The 27,723-nt window shown below is 45.5% G+C and overlaps 1 protein-coding gene across 3 annotated transcripts in view; it reads left to right on the top strand.

Moving 5' to 3' along the window:
* Slc39a14 (solute carrier family 39 member 14) overlaps positions 1-27,406 on the top strand; it is a 51,552-nt gene extending 24,146 nt beyond the window's left edge. For 2 of the 3 annotated variants that reach the window (XM_042667212.1, XM_042667210.1), the window contains 8 exons: positions 9,736-10,014; positions 12,813-12,999; positions 14,680-14,849; positions 19,996-20,118; positions 21,141-21,329; positions 21,778-21,985; positions 22,547-22,731; positions 24,319-27,406. In XM_042667212.1, coding sequence (XP_042523146.1) covers positions 9,751-10,014; positions 12,813-12,999; positions 14,680-14,849; positions 19,996-20,118; positions 21,141-21,329; positions 21,778-21,985; positions 22,547-22,731; positions 24,319-24,465 — 1,473 coding nt within the window. In that variant the 5' untranslated portion in view covers positions 9,736-9,750 and the 3' untranslated portion in view covers positions 24,466-27,406. Of the gene's footprint in view, positions 1-9,735; positions 10,015-12,812; positions 13,000-14,679; positions 14,850-16,997; positions 17,168-19,995; positions 20,119-21,140; positions 21,330-21,777; positions 21,986-22,546; positions 22,732-24,318 lie in introns of all 3 variants that reach the window. The other variant, XM_042667211.1, reaches the window with a different exon arrangement.
* Positions 27,407-27,723: the final 317 nt, after the last annotated feature.

The following is a 27,723-nucleotide window of genomic DNA, read 5'->3' as shown; positions in this document are numbered from 1 at the left end:
GCCAGCCTGGCAGAAAAGTCCATGAGACTCTTATCTCCAATTAACCACTAGAAAACTGGAAGTGGCGCTGTGGCTCAAGCGGTAGAGCACTCGCCTTGAGCTGAAGAGTGCAGGGATAGTGCCCAAGCCCGGAGTTCAAGCCCCACGGCAATAATAATAATAATAATAATATTCTAGGTCCATATTTTCTTTCCCTTAGAATTGTATAGACATCCTTACATCCCCTGATACTGAATGATACCATAAGGAAGATAGTCTGAATTTTCCCCCACTTAAGTCTGGGCATGATATTGTACACTAGTAATCCCAGCACTTAGTACTAGGGAGACTAAGGCAGCATCATGGATAGAGTTCAAGGGCAGATTGGGTTATGTGTAGTGAGATCTTGTTTCATAGAACCAAGCCAGGACTGGGAAGGTGGCTCAGTGGTAGAGTGCTTGCCTTGCATGCATGAGGCCCTGGGTTCGATTCCTCAGCACCATATAAGCAGAAAAAGCCAAAAGTGGCGCTGTGGCTCTAGTTAGTAGTAGAGTGCTAGCCTTGAGCAGAAGAACTCAGAGACAGCACCCAGGCCCAGAGTTCAGACCCCACAACTGGAAAAAACAAAAAACAAGCCAAAAAAAAAATGGTCTTAGTTAAGTTTATTAATTTTCACAATGGATTATGTGAAATAAAGATTTTTCTGGCGGGGGGGCTGGTAGCTCATGCTTGTAATCCTTAGGAGACTGAGACTGAAATCCCTATCCAGTAGGGGTAGGAAAGTCCATGAGATTCTCATCTCCAGTTAAGCACCAAAAAGCTAGAAGTGGAGCTGTGGCTCAGAGTGGTACAGTACTAGCCTTGAACAAAACAGCATCCAGACCCTGAGGTCAAGCCCACAACTGACCCCCATCCCCACCCCCCCAAAAAAAAAAATTCTGACGTGATGAGTACAGCTTAGTGGCATGGAGTACAGCCCATCTGTAGCAATACTGTGTCCTGGGCCTTTGAACATGTCTTCCATTCTATTCTTGGGAGTACCAGGTATCTTGGTACTGATGTCTCTGTTCCTGTTTGCTTCTATTGGTCTCTTCCACCTATGTTCCCTGCGGTCGTCTCCAGCTTTCCTTAATGTATTCTCTTCTGAATTACTGGTAGAATTTGGTTATCCAGTTACAATCACTTATTAGCTGTTCAGTGATGTTCAATTTATCTTTGTCTCATTTTGTAGTATGGTTTCCTCTCTGTTCACTGCCTCCTCTGGAGGTGTCTTAGTGAGTTGGTGTCTTTGTGATGTTTCCCTGCCTTTTTATGTGTGTGGGGTGGGTAGTGGGATCAGTCCCAGGGCTGCCTGCTTGCTTGGCAAACTCTGTACCACTGAGCTGCACCCCAGCACCCGCTTTTCCTTTTCATCATGTTCATGCTGGTTCTATTCTGCTCAGATGTTCTGTACGTAGATCATAAAAAACAAGTAACTCTCCTTCCACCAACCTGGGGCTGCTTGTCTCCCACCTTAACCACAGGTATGCTAAGGGCCATACTTTACAGTGTGTGGTCTGGGGAGAGTGAGTGAGTGAGTGAGAGTGTGTGTGTGTGAGAGAGAGAGACAGAGACAGAGGGAAAGAGAGTCTGTCTTCTGCTCTGGGATTTGGGAGGGTCCCTGTGATAATGTGGTTGAGCCCACTTGTTTGGGACTTGTATTCTATTCATTTTGGAATAAATGGGAGGAGGGAGGGAGGAAAAGATGACTCTCTGAAATTGGGTACTTTCCCCAGGTCAGTATGTGGACTTAGAGAGTCAACCCATTTCTCTACTGTGTGAGTGTGTATGTGTGTGTGTGTGTGAGAGAGAGAGAGAGAGAGAGAGGGAGAGAGAGAGAGAGTCCAGTACTGGGGCTTGAACTGAACTTAGGTCCTTGCACTCTTGCCTGACTTTATCGCTCCAGGCTGGCACTCTACCACTAGAGCTATACCTCCACTTCCAACTTTTTGCTGTTTAACTGGAGGTAAGTTTTGTCTGTCTATGCTGGCTTTAAACTGGTGTCCTCAGATCTCAGCTTCCCAAGTAGGTAGGATTAGAGGCATGAACTGCTGGTGCCTGGCTATTCTACTTTCATCTCCCTCATTAGTTTCTCGCACCACTCCACATGGACAAAAATTGGTGGCAGTTTACCTTTCCTCAGGTTTGGAGATCTTAGTGAGAATTGTCCAAGTTCTGCTTTTTTCTTTTGGGCTGGCAGGAAAGGGGTAGGTAAGCAGTATGTAGTACACCTTTATTCTTTTCTTCCTGTCTGATTTTAAAGTATCTGTTTATACCCTTTTGCTTGGTTATTGGCTGTTGGATTTTGTAGGCTTTGAGCCAGGATCCTCCAATCTCAGCCTCCTGAGTAGCTAGGATTACAAGTGTGAGCAGCTGGTGCCTGCCTTTTTTGCTATTTTTAAACTCATTTTGCTTCCTATGAAGGAAAGGAAAAATTGTACTGCTATGTCAATTTTCCATCTTTTTTTTTTTTTTTTTTTTTTGGTCCGGTTGTGGGGCTGAACTCTGGGCCTAGGCGCTGTCCCTCAGCTCTTCAGCTCAAGGCTAGCGCTCTACCACTTGAGCCACAGCGCCACTTCTGGCTTTTTCCTTTTTTGCTTATGTGGTGCTGAGGAATCGAACCCAGGGCCTCAGGCATGCAAGGCAAGCGCTCTACCACTGAGCCACCTTCCCAGCCCCCAATTTTCCATCTTAATGGAAATCAGTATACTTCTTCAACATACTTTCTCTTTTAAAAAATATTCATAGAACTAAAAGTGTATTTCTGTATTAATCTATTTTATATTATAAAGAAACACCCAAGCTGGGTTTTGGTTGCTCATGCCTATAATCATAGATACTCAGGGACTGAGATCTGAGGATCATGGTTCAAAGCTAGGCCAGGCAAGAAAGTCTTCTTAAGATTCTTATCTCCAATTAACCACCAGAGAACTGGACATAGTATATGGCTCAATGGTGTATGGCTAGCCCAGAGTGCTAGCCTTGAGCAAAAGAACTTAAGGACAGCACCCAAGCACTGAGTTCAAGCCCCATGACCGACAAAGAGAAAAAAAGAAATGCCCGAGTCTGGGTACTTTATAAAGAAAAGGTTTATTTAGCTCACAGTTCTGTAGGCTCAAGGACTCGATGCTGTTTTCCCTGGATCTCCTTGGTGGGAGAGATCACATGGCCAGATAGGAATCCATAATGAAGGGGGAGGCCAGTAAGCCCCTGTCACCATGACCCTGATGTTAGTGTAGCTTGTCATCTGACAGGTCATACAACCCTGGAATGGGCGGGGACAGACACTTGAAGTCCTGGCTGCATTAAGGTTTTCTGCATAAGTAAATTTTTTCCTGGGCCAGAACTCTTAAGATGGTGGTGAGAGCCCGTCTGTGACATCTGGTTGATGGATAGAAACCATAGGTGCCTCACAGTCTCTCCTGAGAGACACGTAGGAGAAACAGGGCTCTCTTTTTATGTCCATGGAGTTTCAGATGACAAGCAGAAAGCTGAAGATAATTCACCAGGGCCAGTGAGTGGTAAAAGCAATAGTGGAGTGGGGGGCGGGGGGCATTTCTTTCTTTTAATTAAAAAAATTTGTGTTTTGTTTTTGTAGAGTTGATACACAAAGGAAATTCAGTTACATGAGTCAGTAGCGAGTAGCGAGTACAAGTGTTTTTGAACCATGTCTCCCTTCCATCACTCTCTCCCAGTTTTCCCTCCCATCTCCACCTACAAGTTCATTTTTCACATACTGTCTAGTGTGCCATTCATTTTCCACATACTGTTCAGTGAGTACCACTGTTATATTTGTTCATCCTTGTTTGGGGAGGGGACATTTCCTTTTTTGTATATATTTTTTATTGTAAAGATACTGTACAGGGCTGGGAAGGTGGTAGAGCGCTTGCCTTGCATGCATGAGGCCCTGGGTTCGATTCCTCAGCACCACATAAGCAAAAAAAAAAAAAAACCAGAAGTGGCGCTGTGGCTCAAGTGGTAGAGCGCTAGCCTTGAGCTAAAGAGCTGAGGGACAGCGCCCAGGCCCAGAGTTCAGGCCCCACGGCCGGACCCCCCACCCCCAAAAAAAAGATACTGTACAGAGGGGTTACAGTTAAATGAGTAAGGTAATTAGTACATGTCCTATCGAGCATTGTTACCTGGGGAGACATTTCTATCAATATGGCTTCTTCCACCCCTCCCCTCTGTGCCCTCAAATCATCCTTGTGGTGTACTGTGCTCCCAACAATGTTGGGGGACACAAAGGGAGTTGGAGGAAGATCTTCAAGAACACATCTTGTTGGCCTTAGGAACAGTCTGGTCACTTCAAGGAAAAGTAAATGCCCTCTCTGAGAAGGGACGCAGGGCTAAAAAGCCCAGAGAGCATGGGAAGCTTAGCAGTAAATGTGCCCAGCAGAACTGCCACATCTAGGACGACATGCTCCTGGACCCCTGGAAGGATCTCAGGGAAATGTTGCAAGCTCCTCAGAAGGCTCTAGACCAAATGTCTTGCTGACTTTCTCCTTTGTCTTTCATTCTCCCTGGAACACCAGGTCTGATACTTGAAGACAGACCCAAGGTACTGGAATAATTTACTTCTCAGACTCTGAGCCCAGTGGACAAGGAGCACAGGCCTCATCTTTTCTCCAGCAGTCCAGGCCTGCTCCAGTGCCACACTGGACCTTTGTCTTTGGCCTCTGCTAAGAAGAGCACTCCTGGCAAATGTCCTCTGCCCTTGAGGGCAGCTGGCTCGGTCTCTGGCCACACATGGAGCAGGCGGGCTTCCTGCTGCCACTGGCAAAGCCCACTGCCTAGACCTGCCCTCCCAGCTGTGGCAAGAGCTGTGTGTGGTTTCTTTCTTGTTTTCTTCTCTCCAAAGAACCTTGTATAAACTTTGGGTTTGCTAAGAACAACTTACAGTTAAAGGAAGGAAAATATCTCCACTGGTGCAGAAAGCACCCCTCTCATTTCTGCCAAATGATCAGGTCTGCTTGGGTCTGGAGTGTGTCCTCAGCAGCTCCAGGACCGCCCTAGGCTCCTTACTGTCCCTGAGCCTTTGCAGGGTGAGTTTAGCTCTCAAGTGGGGTCCATGTGGCAGGACTGCCTGCTGACTCTGCCTGCCCTGTCGGGGCTGGCCTGGATTATGGAGCTCCGGTTCTGTCCTGGGAGTGTGAGCAGAAGCCCAAAGCAGCCTGTTCCCTAGAGGAGTGAGCAGCCAGGCTGGCAGGGTGAGCAAGGGAGGAAAGGTTATCTGGGAGAAGCTTCATCCAAGATGCCTTAGCAGCCACATAGGGGATGGGCGCCTACTGAGAAGAAACACTGTATAAATGCCCACCTCCCCCTGGTTGCCCATCCAGCTGTGAACTGCTACAGCCACCCCAGGGAGCCTACACTTAAAGCAGTTTTGTTTGCTTTCTCATTGTGTCCTGAGGTGCCACTGATAAATTGAGAACTTTATTTGCAGTAAGAACAATACTCTGTTCTTGATTCTTGGTCTCTGAGACACCCTGTGTGTTCCCTTTTCTAGCTCTACAGGGCAGCCAAGCCTGGATCTAGGGTGGCACCTGAAGCTGATGAAGATCTGCTCCGAGGCATGTGTGCTTTGTGCTTTTGCATGGTGCCCAGAAAGTGCCCTTTATGCCTTCATGCCCTGTGCCCACTAGTTAAAGACACGTTGACTCTAATGTCATTCAAACTCAGCTTCAGTTCCTGAAGAATTCCATTTCTGGCTTTGCTGGCTGTGGGCTATATTTCCTAATCTCTGAAACCAAGTTTCCCTCTTCTTTTTTTTTTAAGTTGTGGGGCCTGAACTCTGGGCCTGGGCACTATCCCTCAGCTCTTCAGCTCAAGATGAACACTCTACCACTTGAGCCACAGCACCACTTCTGGTTTTCTGGTGGTTAATTGGAGATCAGAGTTTCACAAACTTTCCTCCCCAGGCTGTCTTTGAACCACAATCCTCAGATCTTAGCTTCCTGAGTAGCTAGTATTATAGGTGTGAGCCACTGGTGCCTGGCTCCCTATTCTTGAAGTAGTAATCAGGTCCCCAAATTCTGTTAAGAGGGAACAATGAATGCCAAGTGTTTAGCACAATCTGGCCATGGCAAATGCTAGCCACTGCCCGTCATCTCTTTATCGCTGCTTTCCTGAACCCATGTCCTGCCCTCATTTTGCCAGCATAGCACACGTTGTTGGCCATTCAATGCTGGCTGGGTAGAGAACTGCTTTGTTTGAACAATGAGTTTCTCTCTCTCTCTCTCTCTCTCTCTCTGGTATGGATACTAGGACTTGAACTCAGAATCATGCTTTCTCTTAGACTTTTATCTCATGGCTGGCACTCTACAGTTTAAGCCAGCATCCAGTAAGCATTTTTTGTTGGTTAATAAGAGAATCAGTCTCACAGACTATACCTGACCTGGCTTCCAACCATAATCCTCAGATCTCTGCCTTCTTGAGTAGTGAAGATCACAAGTGTAAGCCTCTAGCACCCAGTTGTAGTCATTTTTTGCCTAAGATACTCCTGACTTTACTACATCGTTTAGCTTTCTATTAAATTTCAGAGTTTTGAGTCTCTGATTATGACTTTTACAAACCATCTTTGAAGTTACCTAGTTCATCCATGTGTAACTTAAATTGTATTCTGTTGGGGAGTGGGATTTTATGACCCCAGATTCTATATATGCCACCTGTGTGCAACCTGGATGTCCCTGATTTTCTTTGTAACTCAGGGCCTGGGCCTGTCCTTTAACATTTTTGCCCAGGACTAATACTTTATCACTTGCACCACAGCTTTACTTCTAGCTTTTTGGTGATTAATTAAGAGATAAGAAACCCTGATCTTCAGATCTCAGCCTCTTCAGTAACTAAGATTACAAGCGTGAGCCACCAGTGCCCACTATCCCTGGTTATATTATAGTAGAAGATTTATAAGATGTGTGTGCTACAGCATTGTAATACTTTAAGTTGAAAGTAAAGTTATCTAGGTGCTGGTGGCTCATGCCTAGCTTCTCAGGAGGTTGAGACCCGAGGATCATGATTTAAAGCCAGACCGGGTAGTAAAGCCCGTGAAACTCTTATCTCCCAATAACCACCAAAAAAAAAAAAAAAATGGAAGTGGAGCTGTGACTCAGGTGGTAGAATGCTAGCTAGCCTTGGGCAAAAGAAGCTCAAGATAGTGCCCAGACCCAGAATTCAAGACTGGCATAACCCCCCCCCCAAAAAAAATGTAAAGTTAGCCACAGGGTTATTTCTGACAAGTTCATCAGCAGTTTTATGTTTGGGCTGAGAGCCAGAGCTGGGGAGCCCTGCTTAAATAATAACAGCAGGATGTGTTTATTTATTCATTTGTTTATCTTAGTGTATATATACGTGTGTGTGTGTGTGTGTGTATACATGCATGCATACAAGGTTTCACTGTATAGCCCTGGCTAGCCTTAAATTTGAGATCTTTCCGTCTCATCCTCTAGGTGCCGAGATGACTGGTGTGCACCACCGTGTCTGGCTCTTATGCACAAATTCCAAAAGCTTGGCCATGGCTTAAGCCATTCCATCTTCATGATAATCCAGTGCCATGGCTGCGCCATTGTAGTGGATGAAAAAAAGTGAGGTGGAAGAAACTTAGTAACTTGCCCAGTGCTATTTCTCCACTTTGTAAGCAGCAGAGTGGAAACTCAAGCAGAATCTATCTAATGGTAACAGCCATGGCAAGCTACGTGGCTGTCCTAGGTTGGTTTGTGTTGTCTCTGATTAAATAACTTACCCGAGAATACATTTCTCCAGAGTGGGCCAGAGTTCCAGCAACTCAGGGTTCTTAGCAACTCAGCTCTTGTTTCTCTGACAGAAGCAAAGACCCCAAGGTGGAGGGACACATTGGGAGGGATAGAGCTGAATGCTTAGTTCTGGGGCGGGAAACTGCTGTGACTTGAGGTCTTCCTGGTTCCGAGCAGGGAGGCTCATTTCCCTGTGGCTGTTTGCTTATGTCACTAATTAAGTTATAACTCTACTAAGGGAAATGATTAACAGAAGAAAAAACATTGCCAGCCTGGCTACCTCAGCTGTCATTTTTCTGTTGTTTGTTCTTTACTCTGCAGTTTAATTTTATATTTTTACTTAACTTTATATTCATGATATTTTTTATAGCTGCATGTTATTCCATTAAGTTGATATAATTTATTTATATGTAACATCTTATGGTATATAGCCTTTTTCTTTTTTCGTTACTTTAATCAGGGTACGTTCTAGAAGTAAGATAATACTTTTAAAGGGTTTATCGCATAATTTTTCAAAGGCTCCCATTCTTTTAACCACCACTGACAGTACATTACTGTTTAGTCAGCTTTATGAACACGAGGTAATACTTTATATTTTAATTTTATTTATAGTACTCAGGATTTTTTTTTTGTTTTTTTTTTTTTTTTTTTTGGGTCCGGTCATGGGGCCTGAACTCTGGGCCTGGGCGCTGTCCCTCAGCTCTTCAGCTTAAGGCTAGCGCTCTACCACTTGAGCCACAGCGCCACTTCTGGCTTTTTTTCTTTTTGCTTATGTGGTGCTGAGAAATCGAACCCAGGGCCTCTGGCATGCAAGGCATGCACTCTACCACTGAGCCACCTTCCCAGCCCCAGTGCTGAGGATTTGTAAGACAAGTATCTTTTCTATCAAAATAGTTTGCTTCCTTTCTGTTAATCTTGAGAGAATTATTTTTCTGAAGGGTTCCGTTTTGGCCCTTATTAATTACATTTTAGTTACATACATCCTTTTCCTGAGCACTTTAATTAAGACATCCTGTTAGATGCGCCTTAAATTTTACTTGCATGCTTAATTAAGCTATATCCTTTTGTAGATTGTGAACCTCAGCCAATGTGAGCACAGTGGTAGGGCCTGCTGGGTTAGGGATAAAAAAGGATCAGCCTGCTCCCTCTGTGTGCTTGCTTGCCAGAATTTTGGCTGATGACACACAAAGTAAGCTTTGCCTTGCCATCCCTTCAAGTTGATATCCTTATTCCAATGTGACACCCCAACATCCAGAACTATTTCTAGCAACAGTATTGAACCCAGGCTTCATGCATGCTAGGCCAGTACTCTACCACTGAGCCACATCCTTATTCCAAGGTTTAAATCGAAAATCTATTTTACTCTCATGATAAGTGTAAAATAGTATGAGTCCAAGTTTGGAGGGGTTATTGAGACAGATATGTCGCTGTCCTTAACTCCTCATGTTCATCCTCCTGAGTGCTAAGACTATAGGTGTACACCACAGTACTTGCTGTGGTCCAAGTTTTAAATATGTGTTCTCATTCATTCATTCATTTATTTTTTTGTGTTGGTTCTGGGGCTTGAACTCAGATCCTTGAAATCTTGCTTGGTTTTTTACCCTCATTGCTGGCACTCTACCACTTGAGCTCCAGCTTTTTGCTGGATAATTAGAGATAAGAGTCTCTTGGTGGATTTGTCTACTCAGGCTGATTCCAAATCTCTGTTTTCAGATCTCATCCTCTTGAGTAGCTAGGATCATAAGCGTGAACTCTCTGTGCTCTGCCTCAATTTTTTTTTAAGTTCTAAATTTAGTCAAACATATTGGCTTTGCCCTTTTTCTTGTCATTCTATCCTTTTCAATGAAGCTTTTCTCAGGCTGGGAGGAAGAAGTAGCCCTGTAGTTGGCATGGGGCTAGAAGGTCTACAGATAGTAGTGGACAGGGAGAGAAAAAGGCTTTGCCTTTACCTGGCTTTCCTCTCTTGTAGGTGCATCTGGTCACCATGAAGCTGCTGTGTCCCACCCTTCCTGGCTGTTTCCTGCTGGCCTTGTTTAGCCTATGGAGACCTGCTCTCCAGGTTCAGGCCTCTTCTGAGGCAGTTCCCCTGGTCAGCGCTGCATCTTTCCTGGAGGACCTCATGCAGCGCTATAGTAAGAATGGCAGCCTCACCCTTCCACAGCTGAAGGACCTGCTCAACCACCTGGATGTGGGAGTAGGCCGGGAGAATGTCACCCAGCCTGAGCAGGGACACAGGAACTTGTCAAAGGTAAGGCTTTCCTCTGTGCCAGCAGCATCCCTGGCCTGTCAATGCCCTGTCAGGGCAGGATGGCTGAGCAGTTTGGTAAGCAGGTCTTAGTGACAGCAGACAGGCCATTTGATCTTTTTACCCATCAGGATCAGTGCAGTCTTGGCATCTAATGTGGTTCTTTAAGCCCTTATTGAGAGAAGCTATGAACTGGGGTTCTCAGCACCCCTCAAAGTATTATTCTTTGGAGCTGTACATGGGCCACTTGAATCTACTAAGAGGCTGTGGCAAATGAGCCTTATACTCTATCCAGTGGCAGGAAGAATTATCCTCAAGGTCCCCTGAGAACTTTGGGAGTACCAGTTCCAGAACCCAGAGAACAGAGGTCTTTTGGCTCTTGTGTCTTGTTCTCCCTTCTAGACCATCTTGGCCAATGTAATTCTAATGCTGTTTGTGGCAGTCCAATGGAAGCCAGCCAGGAGGATCTTTATACATCTGCCTTGTTCCTGTGTTTACTGGATGTTTGTAAGAAACAGAGAAGCTTGTCATACTTAAGTTTGCTTTCAAGATGGCGAGCTCAGTTAGCTGGAATGAAAACAAAGCATCCTATTTTATGGGCTGGACAGTAATTGGGGGATTCAGAAATGAGAGGGAGAGATGAGTGTGCTGGAATAGTCAGGGAGAGTTTGTGCATAAGCTGTCCTTGAACCATACCTTTGAAGGATGAACACTCTGTAATAAGAGAGTAGACAAGGGAATCAAGCTCAGTGGCTCATGTTTGTAATCCTAGCTATGCAGGAGGCTGAGATCTGAAGATTGAAGTTCAAAGACCTGGCAGGAAAGTCCACATGACTTTTATCTTCAATTAACTAGCAAAAAGCTGGAAGTAGAGATGTGACTCAAGTGGTAGAGCATCAGCCTTGAGCAAAAAAGCTAATGGAGAACACCTAGGCCCTGAGTTCAAGCTCCAGTATCAGCACACACACACACACACACACACACACACACACACACACACACACACAAGTGGACATGGATACCACATAGCATGGATGCAGAGCTACATGTGGCTATATTTGGCTGATGTCTGCATCAGTAAAGAAACCCAGTATAGCAGCAGAGGCCATGGAGTATATGAGCTTGCCTGAATCCAGAGGACTTGTGTGTGGGCCTTAGAGCCTGCAGCAGTAGTCTTAGTCTGGGGTCACCAGAGGCCAGCCCTCAATCTTATAGATGCAGAAACCTATGTCATCAGCACCTGCAGCGGTCTGACTCTCAGAGGTAAGCCAAGGTCAGTCTAAACTCAGAAAAGACCGGAGGCTTCATGTATAAAGTGTAATTAGTGAAATTGCAGTTTCCAGAGCACGGTATGTGAGAACCACGTGCTGATACTTCCCAAGGTGCCTGCATGTTCCAGTTGGTTGGCCCTTCCTTCTTGTTCTGCAGGCAGCTTTGAATCTTTAGATTTTCCTTCCCTGCCTCCATCAATTTCCTTCAGGCTGAGGACCATTCTTTAAGGTCAAGGAGACTAATGTTGCCCAGGTGTGACTCTGACTGGGCAGTGCCACTGTTGCTGAGGTGTCCTGGAGCCCCACCTTTGGAGGATGAACTCTATAGCATGCCAGGACTGCACAGAAATATCCATAATCTGCATTTGAACATGGTAGTTTCCTGGGCTGTTGTGATGAGTAGCCACATTCGGTATCTGAATGATGTATATGTTTTCAGGTGTACTTTCTTTTTTTGCCAGGCTTGTAGCTTGAACTCATGGCCTGATCACAGTTCCTGAACTCTTATGCTCAAGGCTAGCATCTATCACTTGAGCCACAGCCCCACTCCGTCTTTCTGTAGTTAATTGAAGATAAAGAGTCTCATGGACATTCCTGCCTGAGCTGGGTTTTTTTTTTTTAATTGTGAAAATAACCGTACAGAGGGGTTACAATTACCTGGTCAAGATAACGAGTACATTTCTTATCAAGCATTGTTGCCTCCTCCTTTGTTTCCTCTTCCCATCCCTTCCCATTACCCTCCCAGCCCCCCCTACCCGAGCCTCCCCCCCACCAAAGTTGTAAAGTTCGTTTTTTGACATAACGACTTGTACATCTCATTGTTGCAATGGGTCCACCTGTTTCCCTATTTAAACGATTTATTTTTTCCCTTCCCCTCCACAAATTATACAAATACAGTGAAAGCAGGGGTTATACCGTGGGGGAGGGAACCTGGGCTGGTTTTGAAACATGATTCTCAGATCTCAGTCTCCTAAGTAGCTAGGATTATAGGCATGAACCACTGGCACCTGGCATGATGTACTTTTCTTAACCAAACCCTTGTCATAATGATTAAAAACTGGTTCTTCCTAAAACTTTGCCCTGAAACCATTTACAGATGGATGTGCTCAGCACGTGGAACTTCCCTGTGTGTTTTTCTTTTTTCTTTTTTTTTTTTTTTGGGGGGGGGCGGTCCGGTCATGGGGCCTGAACTCTGGGCCTGGGCACTGTCCCTCAGCTCTTCATCTCAAAGTTAATGCTCTACCACTTGAGCCACAGTGCCACTTCCGGCTTCTTTCTTTTTGCTTATGTGGTGCTGAGGAATCGAACCCAGGGCCTCAGGCTTGCAAGGCAAGCGCTCTACCACTGAGCCACCTTCCCAGCCCCTGTGTTTTTCATTTTTGAAGACTTACCCTTCCATTTCTTCACATAAGGCTGCAGACTTCCTGCGATTTGGACATATCTGTCTTTTTATCTCTTGAGTGTTGAGTAGGTTGCTGATTAGAGTAGCCATTAGTTCTTGAGAGTCTTTCTTCCTCTGTCTCATTTCAGTGCTTCAGTTCTAGAGATCTCTTTGCTGCCCACAATTTCAGCCAACAGTCCCAGATTGGAATGAGTGAGTTTCAGGAGTTCTGCCCCACCATTCTCCAGCAGCTGGATTCCCGGGCCTGTGCCTCTGAGAACCAAGAGAATGAGGAGAATGAGCAGACCAAAGAGGGCAAACCAAGTGCCATTGAAGGTGAGTGTGATGGACTGATGGCTTGACCACATTGCCAGACCCTGGTCACACAGGCTGGTGAGCCCTTGGTGTTGGGCTTTTGGGCCTGCTCTCCCTCCCTCCTTCCTTCCTTCCTTCCTTCCTTCCTTCCTTCCTTCCTTCCTCCCTCCCTCCCTCCCTCCCTTCCTCCCTCCTTCCTTTCTTTCTCCCTCCCTCCCTCTCTCCCTCCCTCCCTTCTTTCCTCCCTCCCTCCCTCCCTCTCTCCCTTCCTTCCTTCCTTCCTTCCTTCCTTCTTTCCTTCCTTCCTTCCTTCCTTCTTTCCTTCCTCTTTCCTTTATTTCTTTTTTGTGTGTGTGTGGATGTGTGCCAGTACCTGGACTTAAACTTGAGGCCTCGCACTCTTCCTTAACTCTTTCATTTGAGGCTGAGGCTCTACTATTTGAGCCATACATCCACTTCCTGCTTTTTGGTGGCTAATTGGAGTCAGAAGTATCTTGGATTGGTCTGCTCAAGCTGGCTTTAAACCATAATCCTCAGATCTCAGTCTCCTGAAGAGCTAGGATTAGAGGTGTAAGACACCAATGCCTGGCTTAGCCCACCCTCCCTCCCTCCCTTCCTCCCTTCCCTACTTCCTTCCTTCCTTCCTTCCTTCTTTCCCTCCCTCCCTCCTTCCCTCCTTCCCTCCTTCCTTCTTTCCCTCTGCCTCTCTCCCTTTCTCTCTGCCTCTCTCTTCTCTCTTCTCTTTCTCCCCCTCTCCCTCTTTCCTTCCTTCCTTCCCTCCTTCCTTCCTTCCTTCCTTCCTTCCTTCCTTCCTTCCTCCCTCCCTCCCTCCCTCCCTCCCTCCCTCCCTGCCTGCCTGCCTGCCTTCCTTCCTTCCTTCCTTCCTTCCTTCCTTCCTTCCTTCCTTCCTTCCTTCCTTCCTTCCTTCCTTCCTTCCTTCCTTCCTTCCTCTCTTTCTCTCTCTCTTTCTTTCTTTCTGCCACTAATTGGGGCTTGAACTCAGGACCTGAGCACTGTCCCTTAGCTTTCTTGATCAAGGTTATCACTCTACCACTTGAGTCACAGTTCCACTTCTAGCTTTTTGGTAGGTAACTGGAGATAAGAGTCTCATGGACTTTCCTACCCAGATTGGCTTTGAATCTCAATCCTCAGCTCAACTCTCAGCCTCCTGAGTAGCTAGGATTGTAGGAAAGTGCCACTGTACCTGGCCCTACTTTTCTTTTTGGTCCCACTAAACCACAGGAGTACCAACCTGAAAGACCTGCCTTGGCCTCTTCACCCCTTACCATCCAGTACATCTGCTCTCACCACAAGGGGCTGACCTAGTATGAGAACAAGCACCACATGACAAGTGGGGCCCTGGCTGCCTGCGGAAGTCAGATAGAGTGAAGGCTACCCCATAGCACATGCTGCCATGGTTAGGTCTCCTTGTTTCTTAGTCATTTAATTCACAGTATTTAATCTTCATTATTGGTTTGCTTCCCAGTCTTGTCATCTATAAGGTAAGTTTCTTTGACACAGCAACTTTGACTTCTCCACAGCACCTCATAAGAGACTAGACTCAACAGCCATTTCCTGAGGGGCTGGTGGGACTGTCGGCCTGGGTTCCCCCGGAGCCCCCAGATCACTGTGGGCCTGGCCCTGCCACAGGAGTGCTGCCATCAGTAATGGAGGCCCTCGTCTGTTCTTGTTCCTCCGCAGTGTGGGGCTTTGGTTTCCTCAGTGTCTCACTGATTAACCTGGCCTCTCTCCTGGGAGTTCTCGTCCTGCCGTGCACAGAGAAAGCGTTTTTCAGCCGTGTGCTCACTTATTTCATCGCCCTGTCCATTGGAACGCTGTTCTCTAACGCGCTCTTCCAGCTCATCCCAGAGGTGCAGTAGAACAGGCACCCAGGACCTCCTTCCCTGGGCTGCCATAGCCGAGCTCCCTTCTGGCTGACCCCCTCTCCTTGCCCCCCATACTTTTAGATTTCCGACAACTACCTGTGAAATGAACCAGCCCTTCATATCAAGGGGCACCAATGACTTTTCACTCTGGACCTCAGGGCCTTCTCTCCTCTAGGCACTCAGGGTGACCTCTAGCCTCTTCAGGTGACGTCAGATGCAAGGCTTCTAGCATTTCTACCCCTCCCCGTTTATACCCTTTGTTTGTCTCATTCCTAAGCCCCATTGGTAGGACTCCAAAGAGAAGCTGAAGTTAGTCGGCCTTTCCCTGTGTTTGGTGCTATGTACTATACCTCTGATCCAAAGAAATTGGGGGTACTTGGGTTTGAACCCCATTTGACAATCCATCTGGAATGAGGCAGAGGAAAGGGTTACCAATCTAGATGTAGAATTGGCCTAAAAAGTGAGAATCCTAATTTTTTGTGTGTTCCAGTGCTGGGACTTGAACTCAGGGCCTGAATACTGTTGCTTAGCATTTTCACTTAAGGCTGGTACTCTACCACTTGAGCCATACTCTGCTTCCAGCTTTTTGCTGGATATGTAGAGACAAAAGTCTTGTGAACTTTTCTGCCCAAACAGACTTTGAACCTTGATGCTCAGCTCTCAGCCTCCTGAGTAGCTAGGATCCTGTTTTTTAAGCGGATTATATATGTGTGTGTGTGTGTATATATGAGCAAAGGCAATTTGATAAAAACAAATAAGCAAAATTAAACATACCCAAAAAAAAAAAAAAAAAAGGAGAACTCAAATCTCTTGTGCCTTGCATCTTGATTTCTTCCTGATAGGGCTGACTTGGTACCCTTACTTAACTGTTTTTACTGTTTGGTAATTTTGTTTTTAATTGTTATCACTGAGGAGCTATAAAAATAAGACCCAAGTTGATAGTCTACCCATCATTTCCTTTCAGATAGGGGTATTACAACAGTATTTCAGACATCTGGTCTTTTCTTTTTGGAATAGTGGGACTGCCTTTCATAAAGAGCCCATGTCAGTGGCTTCCTGTCCCTTTTTATTCAAAAGACTCACCTGAGAAGGGGCCAAACAGGGTGTCATACCTCGCCAGTTCCTGGAGGAAGAAATGGTTTAAGAATCCCTAGCTCCATCATCGTGGATCCCCCTGGGTCCCTTCTCTAGGGAGGCCTCATCTTGGGCTATTTTTTCAGCTCCAGAATTTGAACTTATTAATTTTTTAAAGATTTGAAATGAAAAAAAATCATCGTTGCCTGTTTGAATGAAATTCCTGTCATTCATTGTACATGATCTACCCTGTGGCTTTCAGGGAGTGTCACACCAGCTCTGCTCTGTCCTGCCCTTCTCTGGGACTGGACTCATAGCCTAGAGTGTGTCACCTTGGGTAATACATTTGAAATTGTGTGGGGTGTGTGTGTGTGTGTGTATGTGCACGTGTGTGCGCGCGCACGTGCATGTGTGTGTGTGTGAGTGTGTATGGTAGGCTGGTCTTGGAACTCTGTTCTCTACCTCTGCATCCCTCAGAAAGCCAATGGAAATAAGCCAAAAGAACTGAGAAGTTCAAAACCTGAATGTCATGGACATTGAGTCTTATCTGATCTGTGTCCCTTCTTCCCTCCATGTGACTTGGTTGTATTTTGGATGAACCAAACCATCCTCGGGTAGTGTCACATTTGCCCTCTGTGACACAAATTGTACGTGTAAATCAACAAAAGCAGCCTACTGAGCATTCTCTCGTGCTTTTGTGATCTGTTAAAATCCGTGGCAGGCCTGAGGGTACCTCACATGTGTGATCAGACAGCATCCTGTCCTGCCGCCATCACACAAGCTGGCAGATATGGCAGGCCACCAAATGCAGAAGGGATGGTAGTCACAGGGTTCCAAGGCCACCTCACACTCCTTTCTCTTGCACTGATTGAAGACAATTTCATCAGATTTGAATCACTAACAAATTTTCTATTTCTCTCTCCCTCCCTGCTTGTCTCTCTGATTTCTCCTTTGTCCCCTTTGTTAATATCCACAACTTTCACTGTGGCCTCCCTGCCTCTCCATCTGCTTTCCCTCAAATGGTGGTTGCCTGGCTCCCTGTCTCGGGTGGGCTGGCAGTGTGGGGATACGGTCTCCTCTGTGTCACCGTCATCTCCCTCTGCTCCCTCATGGGGGCTAGCGTGGTGCCCTTCATGAAGAAGACCTTTTACAAGAGGCTGCTGCTCTACTTCATAGCTCTGGCGATTGGAACCCTCTACTCCAACGCCCTCTTCCAGCTCATCCCCGAGGTATGGCAAGCCAGAGCACTCCCTTTGGAGCTTGCCCATCAGCTAGGACACTGTGTGGGCAAGCCCAGGGGGAAGGCCCCGGGAGGGGGACCTCTGGGTAATTACCACTTTTTAGAAAGTGAAGCTAGGACTTAGGCAAGACCTAGGAGAGGCCACATGACAGAGTTATTAAGAGCCAGGTTCAAATCCCAGCCTTTACAATCTAAGCCAGCCATTTACCTCGCTCTGCTTCTGTTTCCTCTTGTAAAATAGGGAAACAGTAGGATTGACCTCAAGGTCATGTTGTGAGGGTTCACTGAGTTAATATTTGCAAAACACCTGGTACCTGTAAAGTGCTGTAACTGTTCATGAAAAGAAGTATTGTAGGTATGTTATTTCATGGCTGTCAGTTTGAGGCTTTGGTGCAGAGAAGTATAAACACATCAGTAGAATCCATGGGTCTCAATAAAAAGACCAGTTCTCAGTAGGGAGTTTGGGGGCAAAGGGAATCACTAAAATAACAATCAGATTTTGCTTACCTTGAGAAAACCTTCCATAGAGCCGGGCGCTGGTGGCTCACGCCTGTAATTCTAGCTACTCAGGAGGCTGAGATCTGAGGATCCCAGCTCAAAGCCAGCCTGGGCAGGAAAGTCTGTGAGACTCTTATCTCCAATAAACCACCAGAAAACTGGAAGTGGCGGCTGTGGCCCTCCTTGAGCTGAAGCCCCGCAACTGACCAACAAAAAAACCTCCCATAGAAGAGAAAGGAACCTAGTATTTGCAAGGTCTGATAGCCAGCTTTGGAGATACTTCTTCAGCTTTGGTGTAATCTTTTCAGTAGACCTATTCATTATAATAAGCACAAGGCATTTCACTGTAGGTGGTCTGCAGGACTGGACAAAACCAGGAGATGATTCCACATGCTTCTTAGAACACATGATCTTTTCTGAAATGCTGTGTGTGCTTTTAGTGGATTAACTCTTGTGAAATCTGCAGAACAAGTTATATTTTTCCCCCGTGATCCTGATCTTTATGAGATTACCCCCCCCCCCTCCCACCCACCCCCAACATCCCAAGCTGAGTCCAGGTCCCATGAAACCCAAAGCATGCTTCGTGAATTCTGCCATACTGCCTGGCTTTGTGTGTGGAGAGGTGATAGTTATTAACTCTTTCCACCGTGCCTTTCCCTGTGATTCTCCCATTCTCCTGGTCTGACTGTGTTGTTTCTACCCGACTTGGCCTTTGCACCTCTTGGTAAATAACACTAGAGGGTTGTGATGAAAAAATTTTTCCTCCCGGTGCAATTATTATTTTTTGTCAGTCATGGGCTTGATCTCAGGGCCTAGGAGCTGTCCCTAAGGTCTTTTGCTCAGAGTTAGTCCTCTACCACTTTGAGCCACAGCACCACTTCCAGTTTTTTGGTGGTTAATTGGAGATAAGAGTCTCACGGACTTTCCTATCCAGGCTACCTTTGAAGCACAATCCTCAGCTCTAAGCTTCCTGAGTAGCTAGGATTATAGGTTTGAGCCACCAGCACTTAGCTAGAAATTATTTTTATTGGAGACAAAGGTCTTGCCAGATAGCCCAGGCTGGCCTTGAACTTGCAATCTTCCTGTCTCAGCTTTCTCAAGCCCTGGGATTGGAGTTAATGTCAGAGACCTGTTTCCTGAAGCAGGTCACTGGACGCTTTGGCACTTTAAATCAGGAGTTGAACTTGGGATATTCTTCCCAATTGCCACTCCCATCTTTTTCTTCCTCTTAACAATTGAGATTATCAAAAAAGGACTCAAAATAACTACTCCCTCCCTTTTTTTTTTCTTTTGCTGGTCCTGGGACTTGAACTCAGGGCCTAGGTGCTGTCCCTGAGCCTCTTTGTGTTCCAAGGCTACTACTCTACCACTTGAGCCACAGCGACATTTCCAACTTTTTCTGAAAAATATTTTGGAGATAAGAGTCTCATGGACTTTCTTACCTGTGCTGGCTTTGAGCTGTGAACCTGAGTAGTTAAGATTACAGGCATGAGCCAGCAGTACCCAGCTCCCGCCCCCCTCCTCCCCATCCCCACCTCCCTTTTTTTTTTTCTTCCTTAAAGACAAATTCTCCCTGTGCTGCCCAGGCTGGCTTTGAACTCCTGAGTACAAGCCTTTGTCAATATGCATTGTTTCAAACCCCTGCGCAATACCACTGAGATTGATGCCTGCAAGACATAGCCTGCTCTTAGTCTGTGGTCCCTGTGAGGTCTGTGGTCAGGAAGACACTGCAATCCTTACTGGTTTCTGGGGAATGAATTTTCCCTTTTTAGAAGGCATCATTAAGCCACTTCCCATTGTGTTTACAGGCAGGTCAGCCAGGGACACTAGATAAGCTGAAAACAAACACAAGTGACCTCTGCTGACACATGGAATTTGCTGACAGGATAGCTTTTAAAGCTAAACACCAAAAGAAATTAAGATAGGGTTTCCAGTAAAAGTAGAGAACTACCAGGCATGGTGGTACATGCCTGTAATCCCATCACTAGATAGATGAAGAAGGAAAATAGGGAATTTGAGGCCAGCCTAGACAGGCCTCAAAGAAAGAAAAAAACAGAAAACCATCTACAGGACTGTTTTTTCCTGAGATTAAAATGGCTTCAGCATCAGAAGGTGAGCAAGAAGGAACCCAGCCAGGATAGTGACCTCACATCCGGGAAACATCAAGATTAGATTTTGCTAATGGGCAGTCTACAAAGTTATCATAGGCCACAGGACAGCTTTTTCCTTTATTAGAGTCAAGGAACAGTTAGGAGGTAAAAGACAACCAGCAAAGGCTTTTTGTTTGTTTCAACTCATTGTGTTTTCCTGGGTCCACAGGCTTTTGGTTTCAACCCACTGAAAGATGATTATGTCTCCAAGTCTGCGGTAGTATTTGGGGGCTTCTACCTTTTCTTTTTCACAGAGAAGATCTTGAAGATGCTTCTTAAGCCAAAAAACGAGGTGAGGCCCAGTTGCTTATAAAGGGGTTTCTAGGAAAACCACCTGCCTCACAACACACTGTTGTGGGGGCCTGGTATGGTACTGTACCAGTGGTTCATGATTTCTGCCAAGTTATATGAGAAATGACAGAGGTCTTAAAACCAGGATCAGCCCATGGAAGGATATTTGTGGAGCAGAAGTTGGACTAGAAATGGATTTGGCCAGTGAATCCCACTACTAATAGTGGTAATTTGTCCTGAGCTAAGATTTTATATATATGCACATAGATAGATAGATAGATAGATAGGTAGATAGATAGATAGATAGATAGATAGATAGATAGATAGATAGATAGATAGATGTGTATGTGTATACACACATATATTTATGATAACATTGTGTAATCAGTACAAGGGCTATAGGGAGCCAGTGGCTCATCCCTGTGATCCCAGCTACTCTGGAGACTTAGATGTGATGATTGGAATTCAAACAGAGTCTGGGCAGAAAATCGCTGGAGACTTCTGTCTCCATTTAACCACTAAAAAAACAGAAGTGGATCTGTAGCTCAAGTGGTATAGAGCACTTAGCTTTGAGCAGAAAAAGCTAGGAGATAGTGCCCAGGTCCTGAGTTAAAGCCCCAGAACTGGTACAAAAAAAAAAAAATAGGGCTGATGTTGACTAGTAGTATATAGTTCCAAAAAGCTTTCTTCAGTTACTGGCATGTGATTGGTGCTGAAATGGTGGTTGAGCTGAAAGGGTATAGCCCTTATGAAGGTGGGCCTCTGAGCACTTAGAACAGTGGCCATCTTCACTGGATTGGGTGATGTCCTCACAGGTCTACTTTGATACTTTAACACTCTTATCTCTGCCTTCCCACTTGGCGAGTTGCTGTAGGTAAGAGCTTCCCTTGTGTCCCTATGTGGCCTGTTTAGCTTTCCTTGGATGTAGAAATGAGGTCCCCCCAGTAAAATCTAAGCAGATGCCCATTTGGGCTGGTGTTTTGGGGAACAGTCACACTGACCCCCTCCCTGTTGTCCCTCTAGCATCATCATGGACATAACCATTTCACATCTGACACGCTTCCTTCCAAGAAGGACCAGGAAGAGGGTGTGACCGAGAAGCTACAGAATGGGGATCTGGACCACATGATCCCTCAGCACTGCGACAGCGAGCTGGATGGCAAGGACCCTGGGCTGGACGAGAAGGTCATTGTAGGCTCACTCTCCGTGCAGGTTAGTGGCCATCAGTTGCAAGAGGATCTTTTAGGAGATAATGGTCTCAGCTAGGTGGATTGGCACAAGCCTGTAGTCCTTGGGACGCTGAGGTGGGAGGAGTTGCTAACTAGCGTGGTCAGAATAATAAGACCTTTCTCAAGAATAGGGGAATAAAAGGCAAGGTCAGCGAGAATATGACTTAGTGGTAGAGTCCTTCTTAGCCTCCATGAAGCCCTGGGTTCAGTTCCTCAGTACTGCATAAACAGAAAAGCCCAGAAGTAGCACTGTGGCTCAAATGGCAGAGCGCTACCCTTGAGCACAGAGAGGCTCAGGGACAGTGCCGAGACCTTGAGTTCAAGCCCCAGGATTGGCCAAAAAAACAAAAGGCAAGGTCATGACCTAAGGGAGACAGGCAGGGGGTCCACACTGTAACCCTCTGTGGCCCTGGGCATGTGCTTTCTCCTAGGACCTGCAGGCATCCCAAAGTGCCTGCTACTGGCTGAAAGGTGTTCGCTACTCTGATATTGGTACCCTGGCCTGGATGATCACCCTCAGTGATGGCCTCCACAATTTTATTGACGGTCTGGCCATCGGCGCCTCCTTCACCGTGTCCGTGTTTCAGGGCGTCAGCACCTCAGTAGCCATTCTCTGTGAGGAGTTCCCACATGAACTGGGTAAGTTAAGAGTCCCCCCACTGTACCTACTCCTTCACCACAGCCCCCCCACCTACTTTCCCGCTCCTCACAGTACACATTGCATTTAACACCTCCACTAAGCTCTGCACATCCAACCACTATAACCGTTGTACAGATCATAGTTTAGAGTGCAGAGGTTTGGTTGATTCTGGAAGGTTTTTGTTTGGTGCTGGTACCAGGACTTGAACTCACAATCAAATCCTGGCCTTTATTGGCTTGTAACTAACTTTTCTCCCTCTTAATTTTGTTGGAGAGCTCATTTTATTTCACTGTCAATGGGGTCATTGGTAGTTGCTCATCTACTTTAAAAACCCTCCAAGTTATTTCCAGCATCTAAGCTGGAAATGTGTCAGTGTGCTTGCCAGTGTGACAGATGAAGACAGTTCCTGAATAGGAAGACGAGGTGTCTTCCTCTTTCATAGCAGTCTGGGGCTATCTTTATTTTTACTCAGACTTCATCCATGGTTTAAGCAGAATGACTCATCGATGTTCTCTGTGTGCCGACTCAACCACCGTCCTCTTCTTACTCTCCCCCTGTAGGAGACTTTGTCATCCTGCTCAATGCTGGCATGAGCATCCAGCAGGCTCTCTTCTTCAACTTCCTTTCTGCCTGCTGCTGCTATGTGGGTCTGGCCTTTGGCATCCTGGCCGGCAGCCACTTCTCTGCCAACTGGATTTTTGCACTGGCAGGAGGCATGTTCTTGTACATATCTCTGGCTGATATGGTAAGTTTGCCATGGTCTATGCCCTGGTCTATGTTATGTAGGCAGAACTGGACTAGATGACTGAATGTGTGGATAGGAGGACAGCTAAGGGACACTGGTTACTTTGTTTTGGGTCACTTTACTGAGAGATCTTTCATAAATCACATAATTTAATTATCTGACATGTACAATTCAGTAGTTGTTTTGTTTTGTTTTCTGGACATGGGGCTTGAACTCAGGACCTGGGCACTGTCCCCTGAGCTCTTTTGCTTAAGGCTAATGCTCTACCACTTTGAGCCACAGTGCCACTTCCAGTTTTCTGGTGGTTAATTGGATTTTCCTGTCTAGGCTGGCTTTAAACTGAGATCCTCAGATCTCAGCCTCCTGAGTAGCTAGGATTACAAGCATGAGCCACCAGCACCCAGCTTTAATGCAATAGTTTTTAAGAACACATTAGGTTTTGGAAGGGGCTGTGAGTGTACCTTTTTTTATTTGGTCGGTCCTGGGGCTTGAACTGTGGGCCTGGGCGCTGTCCCTCAGCTCTTCAGCTTAAGGCTAGCACTCTACCACTTGAGCCATAGTGCCACTTCCAGTTTTTCTGATGGTTTATTGGAGATAAGAGTCTCACAGACTTTCTTGCCCTGGCTGGCTTTGAACTGTGATTCTCAGATCTCAGCCTTCTGAGTAGCTAGGATTACAGGCGTGACCCACTGGCTCCCAGCAGTCTTTTTTTTTTTTTTTTTGTCAGTCATGGAGCTTGAACTCTGGACCTGGGCACTGTCCCTCAGCTCTTCAGCTCAAGGCTAGCACCCTACCACTTGAACCACAGCATTACGTCTGGCTTTTTTTTCTTATGTGGTGCTGAGGAATGAAACCCAGGGCCTCATGCATGCAAGGCAAGCACTCTACCACTGAGCCACCTTCCCAGCCCAAGTGTGTCTTCTTTTGAAATTTGTTGTGGGAGGGGGTTCATGGTGACATTTCCATTCATGTATACAATGTATCTAATCAGCTTCACCTTGTCACTGGCCTTATTGACCTAGCAGCCCTTGACCTTAAATCCTGTGTTAGCCCATTCTCTGACCCCTTATACAATTGCTGGATTTCTCCAAGAGGTCTCCAGTGATGACATTTTGTAGTAAAAATATATTTTTTCAAATGTTTATTTGGTTTTTTGTTTTTTTTGCAGTGCTAGAGATTGAACCCAAGATTATACATATTAAGTAGGCATTGTACCACCGAACTATATCCCTAGCCATTTTTCATGTGTTTTTGAAGACTTTTTTTTTTCTAAAACAGGATTTTTGTCTTTAGCCAGCATTTAAATATTCAAGTCTACAGGCTTTCTTTCAGTTTTATTAATGACTAGGTCATTTTCTATATTAACCTTATCAATAACTCAAGAATTTATTTGACTAATGCTCAGCGCTGCATTTTACCTGTGTAGCTGTAATCACCGGAAACACTTGGGAGGGATGCTGTCACATTCAAGTCCTAGCTACTGCTGCTGCCCATTTTGTCAACCAAACTGCAATATACCCCAAAATTGTCCCATTCTTAGATGGTAAAGAAAGGTGAATTTCTATTCTTCCATTTCTCTTTTCTCAGTTTCCTGAGATGAATGAGGTCTGCCAGGAGGATGAGAGGAAGGGCAGCGTCCTGATCCCCTTTGCCATCCAGAACCTGGGCCTGCTCACGGGCTTCACTATCATGTTGGTCCTCACTAAATACTCAGAACAAATCCAGATCGGGTAGGACCCTGCCGGAAGTCAGCGGGATTGCACGTCGGGCCGTGGGCTGTATCTAGTCCCCGGCCTGAGGACTCAGCATCCACAAAACACCTGGAAGAGGCAGTTCCCTTAGAACTTGACTCAGACTGCCGGCCTTTGTTCAGATGTCAGCTGTTTTAAAATACTCTGTCTTAGGAAGAAGTTGCCCCTGATAACCATTCTCTAGGTAGTGCCTAGCTTCCTCCTCTCACAAGGATTCTAGAACCTGAATGCCACGTACAGGACAAGCTTCCCTTTTCTCTCTGGCTACTCTGGCCTTTCTCTCTTAGAAGAAGCACCAAGAGATTTTGAATTTCATACCCTACATGTAAAAATGGAGCCCATGGTCATAGGTTGGTTATAAATACCAGGCATTCATACTCTGGGACCCATCAATCAAAATGTACTCTTTGGACCTCAAGCTGGCTCATTTTGAGAATAGGTTCTTCTATTCTTAGAGAGAATGAGCAAGAGACAGAAATCCCTACCATTTCCCCAGTCTTTTCATTGCCTGTAACTTCTGTCAGTGTGAACTAAAAGTCAGAGCACCTCAGCAGGGCAGGCAGAGAGAGGCAAGGATCAGCCTGAGTGAGGAGGGAAATAGTCTTGTAATGTTCCTTTGTTCCTGCTGGATGCTGGGTGTTGGTTATGTGCAGTACCTGGCGCCTCAGGACTGTCGCGAGAGCTAATGTGGAGGTTTACTTCCCTGGGTCACCTCTTCTGTTTTGGTTAATTAACACTGACAGAATGGAGAGGCAGAAGATCCACAGAAAACAATTGGTCTTGCAGTGATTTCCACCTTCTCTTCCCAGTTTCCTTCTTCTAAGACTTTAATGCCTCCCTTAAAGCACATTCTGAGCACATTTGTTTGTATTAGAGGGGGAGATCGCACACACTTCCTATCCCTGGACACGTCTTCTGCTTTAGAATAGCAAGCTGAATTGAAGAACTGGGATGCAGCAGTTTGTGCTTTACTATGACAAAGGGTAATCAGGCATAACTTAGGACTTGCTAATCATATGAATAAAAGTTTGAGTACTAAGGGATTCGGGACTCTGGTCAAGATTGTGAGTTATGGCATTGCAGGTGCCATTGCTGTGAATAGGAATTAAAGGTACTGGCTAGGTTACCACTTCCTCCTTTGCTCCAAACAAGAAAAAAGGTGAACCCTGTATTGAGTGTGAATCGCTCTAATTCTCTCCAGAAAACAGATGGGTATGCTTGTCTTTCAACGCTATAGACCAGCCTCTGCACTGTGGCACCCTCCCTACTCCTCTCCCCCTTCTATAACTCTGGCTTCCAGGGGAGCTCATCTCCAGGTTCACTAGGTGAATTGATTTATTATTATCATATTGATAATGTGGATTCTTTAGCTACTTTGGGGAGCCAGTCTCTCCCGGAGCCTTTCTTAGTGGTGCCCACAGTTGCAGCCCAGGGGCCATGTTCATTCACATGACCGACGAGTACAAGTTCATTGCCAATATCAATTGTCCCATTAGTAATTAAAAGCAGCATCTTTTTTTTCTTCTCCATGGGAATCAGCCCTTTGCTAGGAATATTCCTGAAATGAAGATGAGTGAGAAAACTGGTTGTGATACTTGCTAAATGTCTCGCCTGTTGTTGCCTGTTGACTTGGGTAAGTTTTGAGACAAGGCTGAGGAAGGAGGAAATTTCTAAATCAAGATTCTAGATTGAATGTCAGGACTGAATCCTGGAAGGGTTGGGGTCTAGTTTTACCAAAGAATTAATTCCTTGAATGTCAGAATTTAACTTTTTATATTATCATTGTTGTTATTGTTTATAATGATTCTTTGTCTTTTCAGTTTTGTTTTTAAACTGCTTTCAGGAGGTGGCAGAATATAGCACTCTAGGGCTGGGTTGGAGCTCAGTGGTAGAGTGCTTGCCTAGTGTGCATGAAATCCTGGGTTCTATCCCCAGCATCACCAAAAAAAAAAAGAGTGGAAGGTTTTGCTTTACCTAGCTCACATTGATGTATTAAAATGTTAATATAACCATTTTTCTTGAGTAGAATATGGAGTTAAGAGTTAGTGAGTTTTCTTCATTTAGGAGAGAAGCTTAAAATCTTTTAACAAGTTGAACAGTAAGCATGAAATGACAGGGTGCGTGCCTTTTTTGTTTTTCTTTTTCTTTTGTGCACCTACAATAAACAACCCATGAACTTTGCTTTTACAGACAGCTAGCTGCTTCCAAGGGTAGCCCTCTTGAAAGGGCATGGGTGCAGAGGCCAGCCCCAATCAGAGCTTGGGAGGGAGGGGTGGACACACTTGAGTCAGCAGGTTGCTGCCGTTGGCCACAGATTTGCCCATGAATTGAAAACATGGCAGTGTCTTTTTTTTTTCTTTTGTCTTTTAAAAGGTAGATTTGCAGTTTCAAGCATCTGTACATATTAGAAGTCTGAGACTGAGTTGTTCAGTGGACTTTTGTCCCCTGGTGTTACACCATCAGTCTCTCTCTTTACAATTGAACCAGCTTCCTGTCAACACAAGCAAGGACCCCTTAGCCGGCAAGAGGGTTCCACTTTCACCTCACTGCATACCTCCCCTCTGTCCTTGTCCTCAAAGGCATTTTGTGTCTAGTGTCCATATGGGACTTCAATGGTCCTTCAACTTGGGATGGAAAAGACTTCTCTGTTTAGGTAGGCTAAGGTCTGTTTTTGGCAAGTCTTCTTCCAAAAGAATTGAGTAATATTCTGGAAATCTGCTTTTTTAAGTAATTTTTTTTTTTTTTTTTTGCAAGAGAGAGGTTAGGTTTTTATTCATATTTCCTCTTTTACAGTTCTGCAATTTCATCACAGTATTTTTTTAAATAACTCAGGTGTTATGGGAAGAATTAGAAAAGAAAATTAACTTATGTGGACTGTAAATGTTTTATTTGTAAGATTCTATAAATAAAGCTATATTCTGTAACTGTTAAGAGTCCGATGTGTTGTCTTGGGGTGTAATGAAGACTGTTTAACACAAGGTGGCGATCATGTCCTGCTGACTTTCCAAAGCTTGCTTTACCAGGTTTTAGATTTTAACTATGGAAGTTTAGAAAAGTCCTTAGTAGGGGCTGGGAAGGCAGCTTAGTTGGGAAGGTGGCTCAGTGATAGAGTGCTTGCCTTGCATGCCTGAGGCATTGGGTTTGATTCCTCAGCACCACATAAACAGAAAAAGCCAGAAGTGGCACTCTGGCTCAAGTGGGAGAGCTCTAGTCTTGAGCTGAATAGCTGAGGGACAGCCTC

Source organism: Dipodomys spectabilis, unplaced genomic scaffold (genome assembly GCF_019054845.1).
Source record: "Dipodomys spectabilis isolate Male_0828 unplaced genomic scaffold, ASM1905484v1 ptg000380l, whole genome shotgun sequence".
NCBI lineage: Eukaryota > Metazoa > Chordata > Mammalia > Rodentia > Heteromyidae > Dipodomys > Dipodomys spectabilis.
The sequence above is the reverse complement of the archived record's forward strand: the minus strand, read 5'-3'. Positions and strand labels throughout refer to the sequence as shown.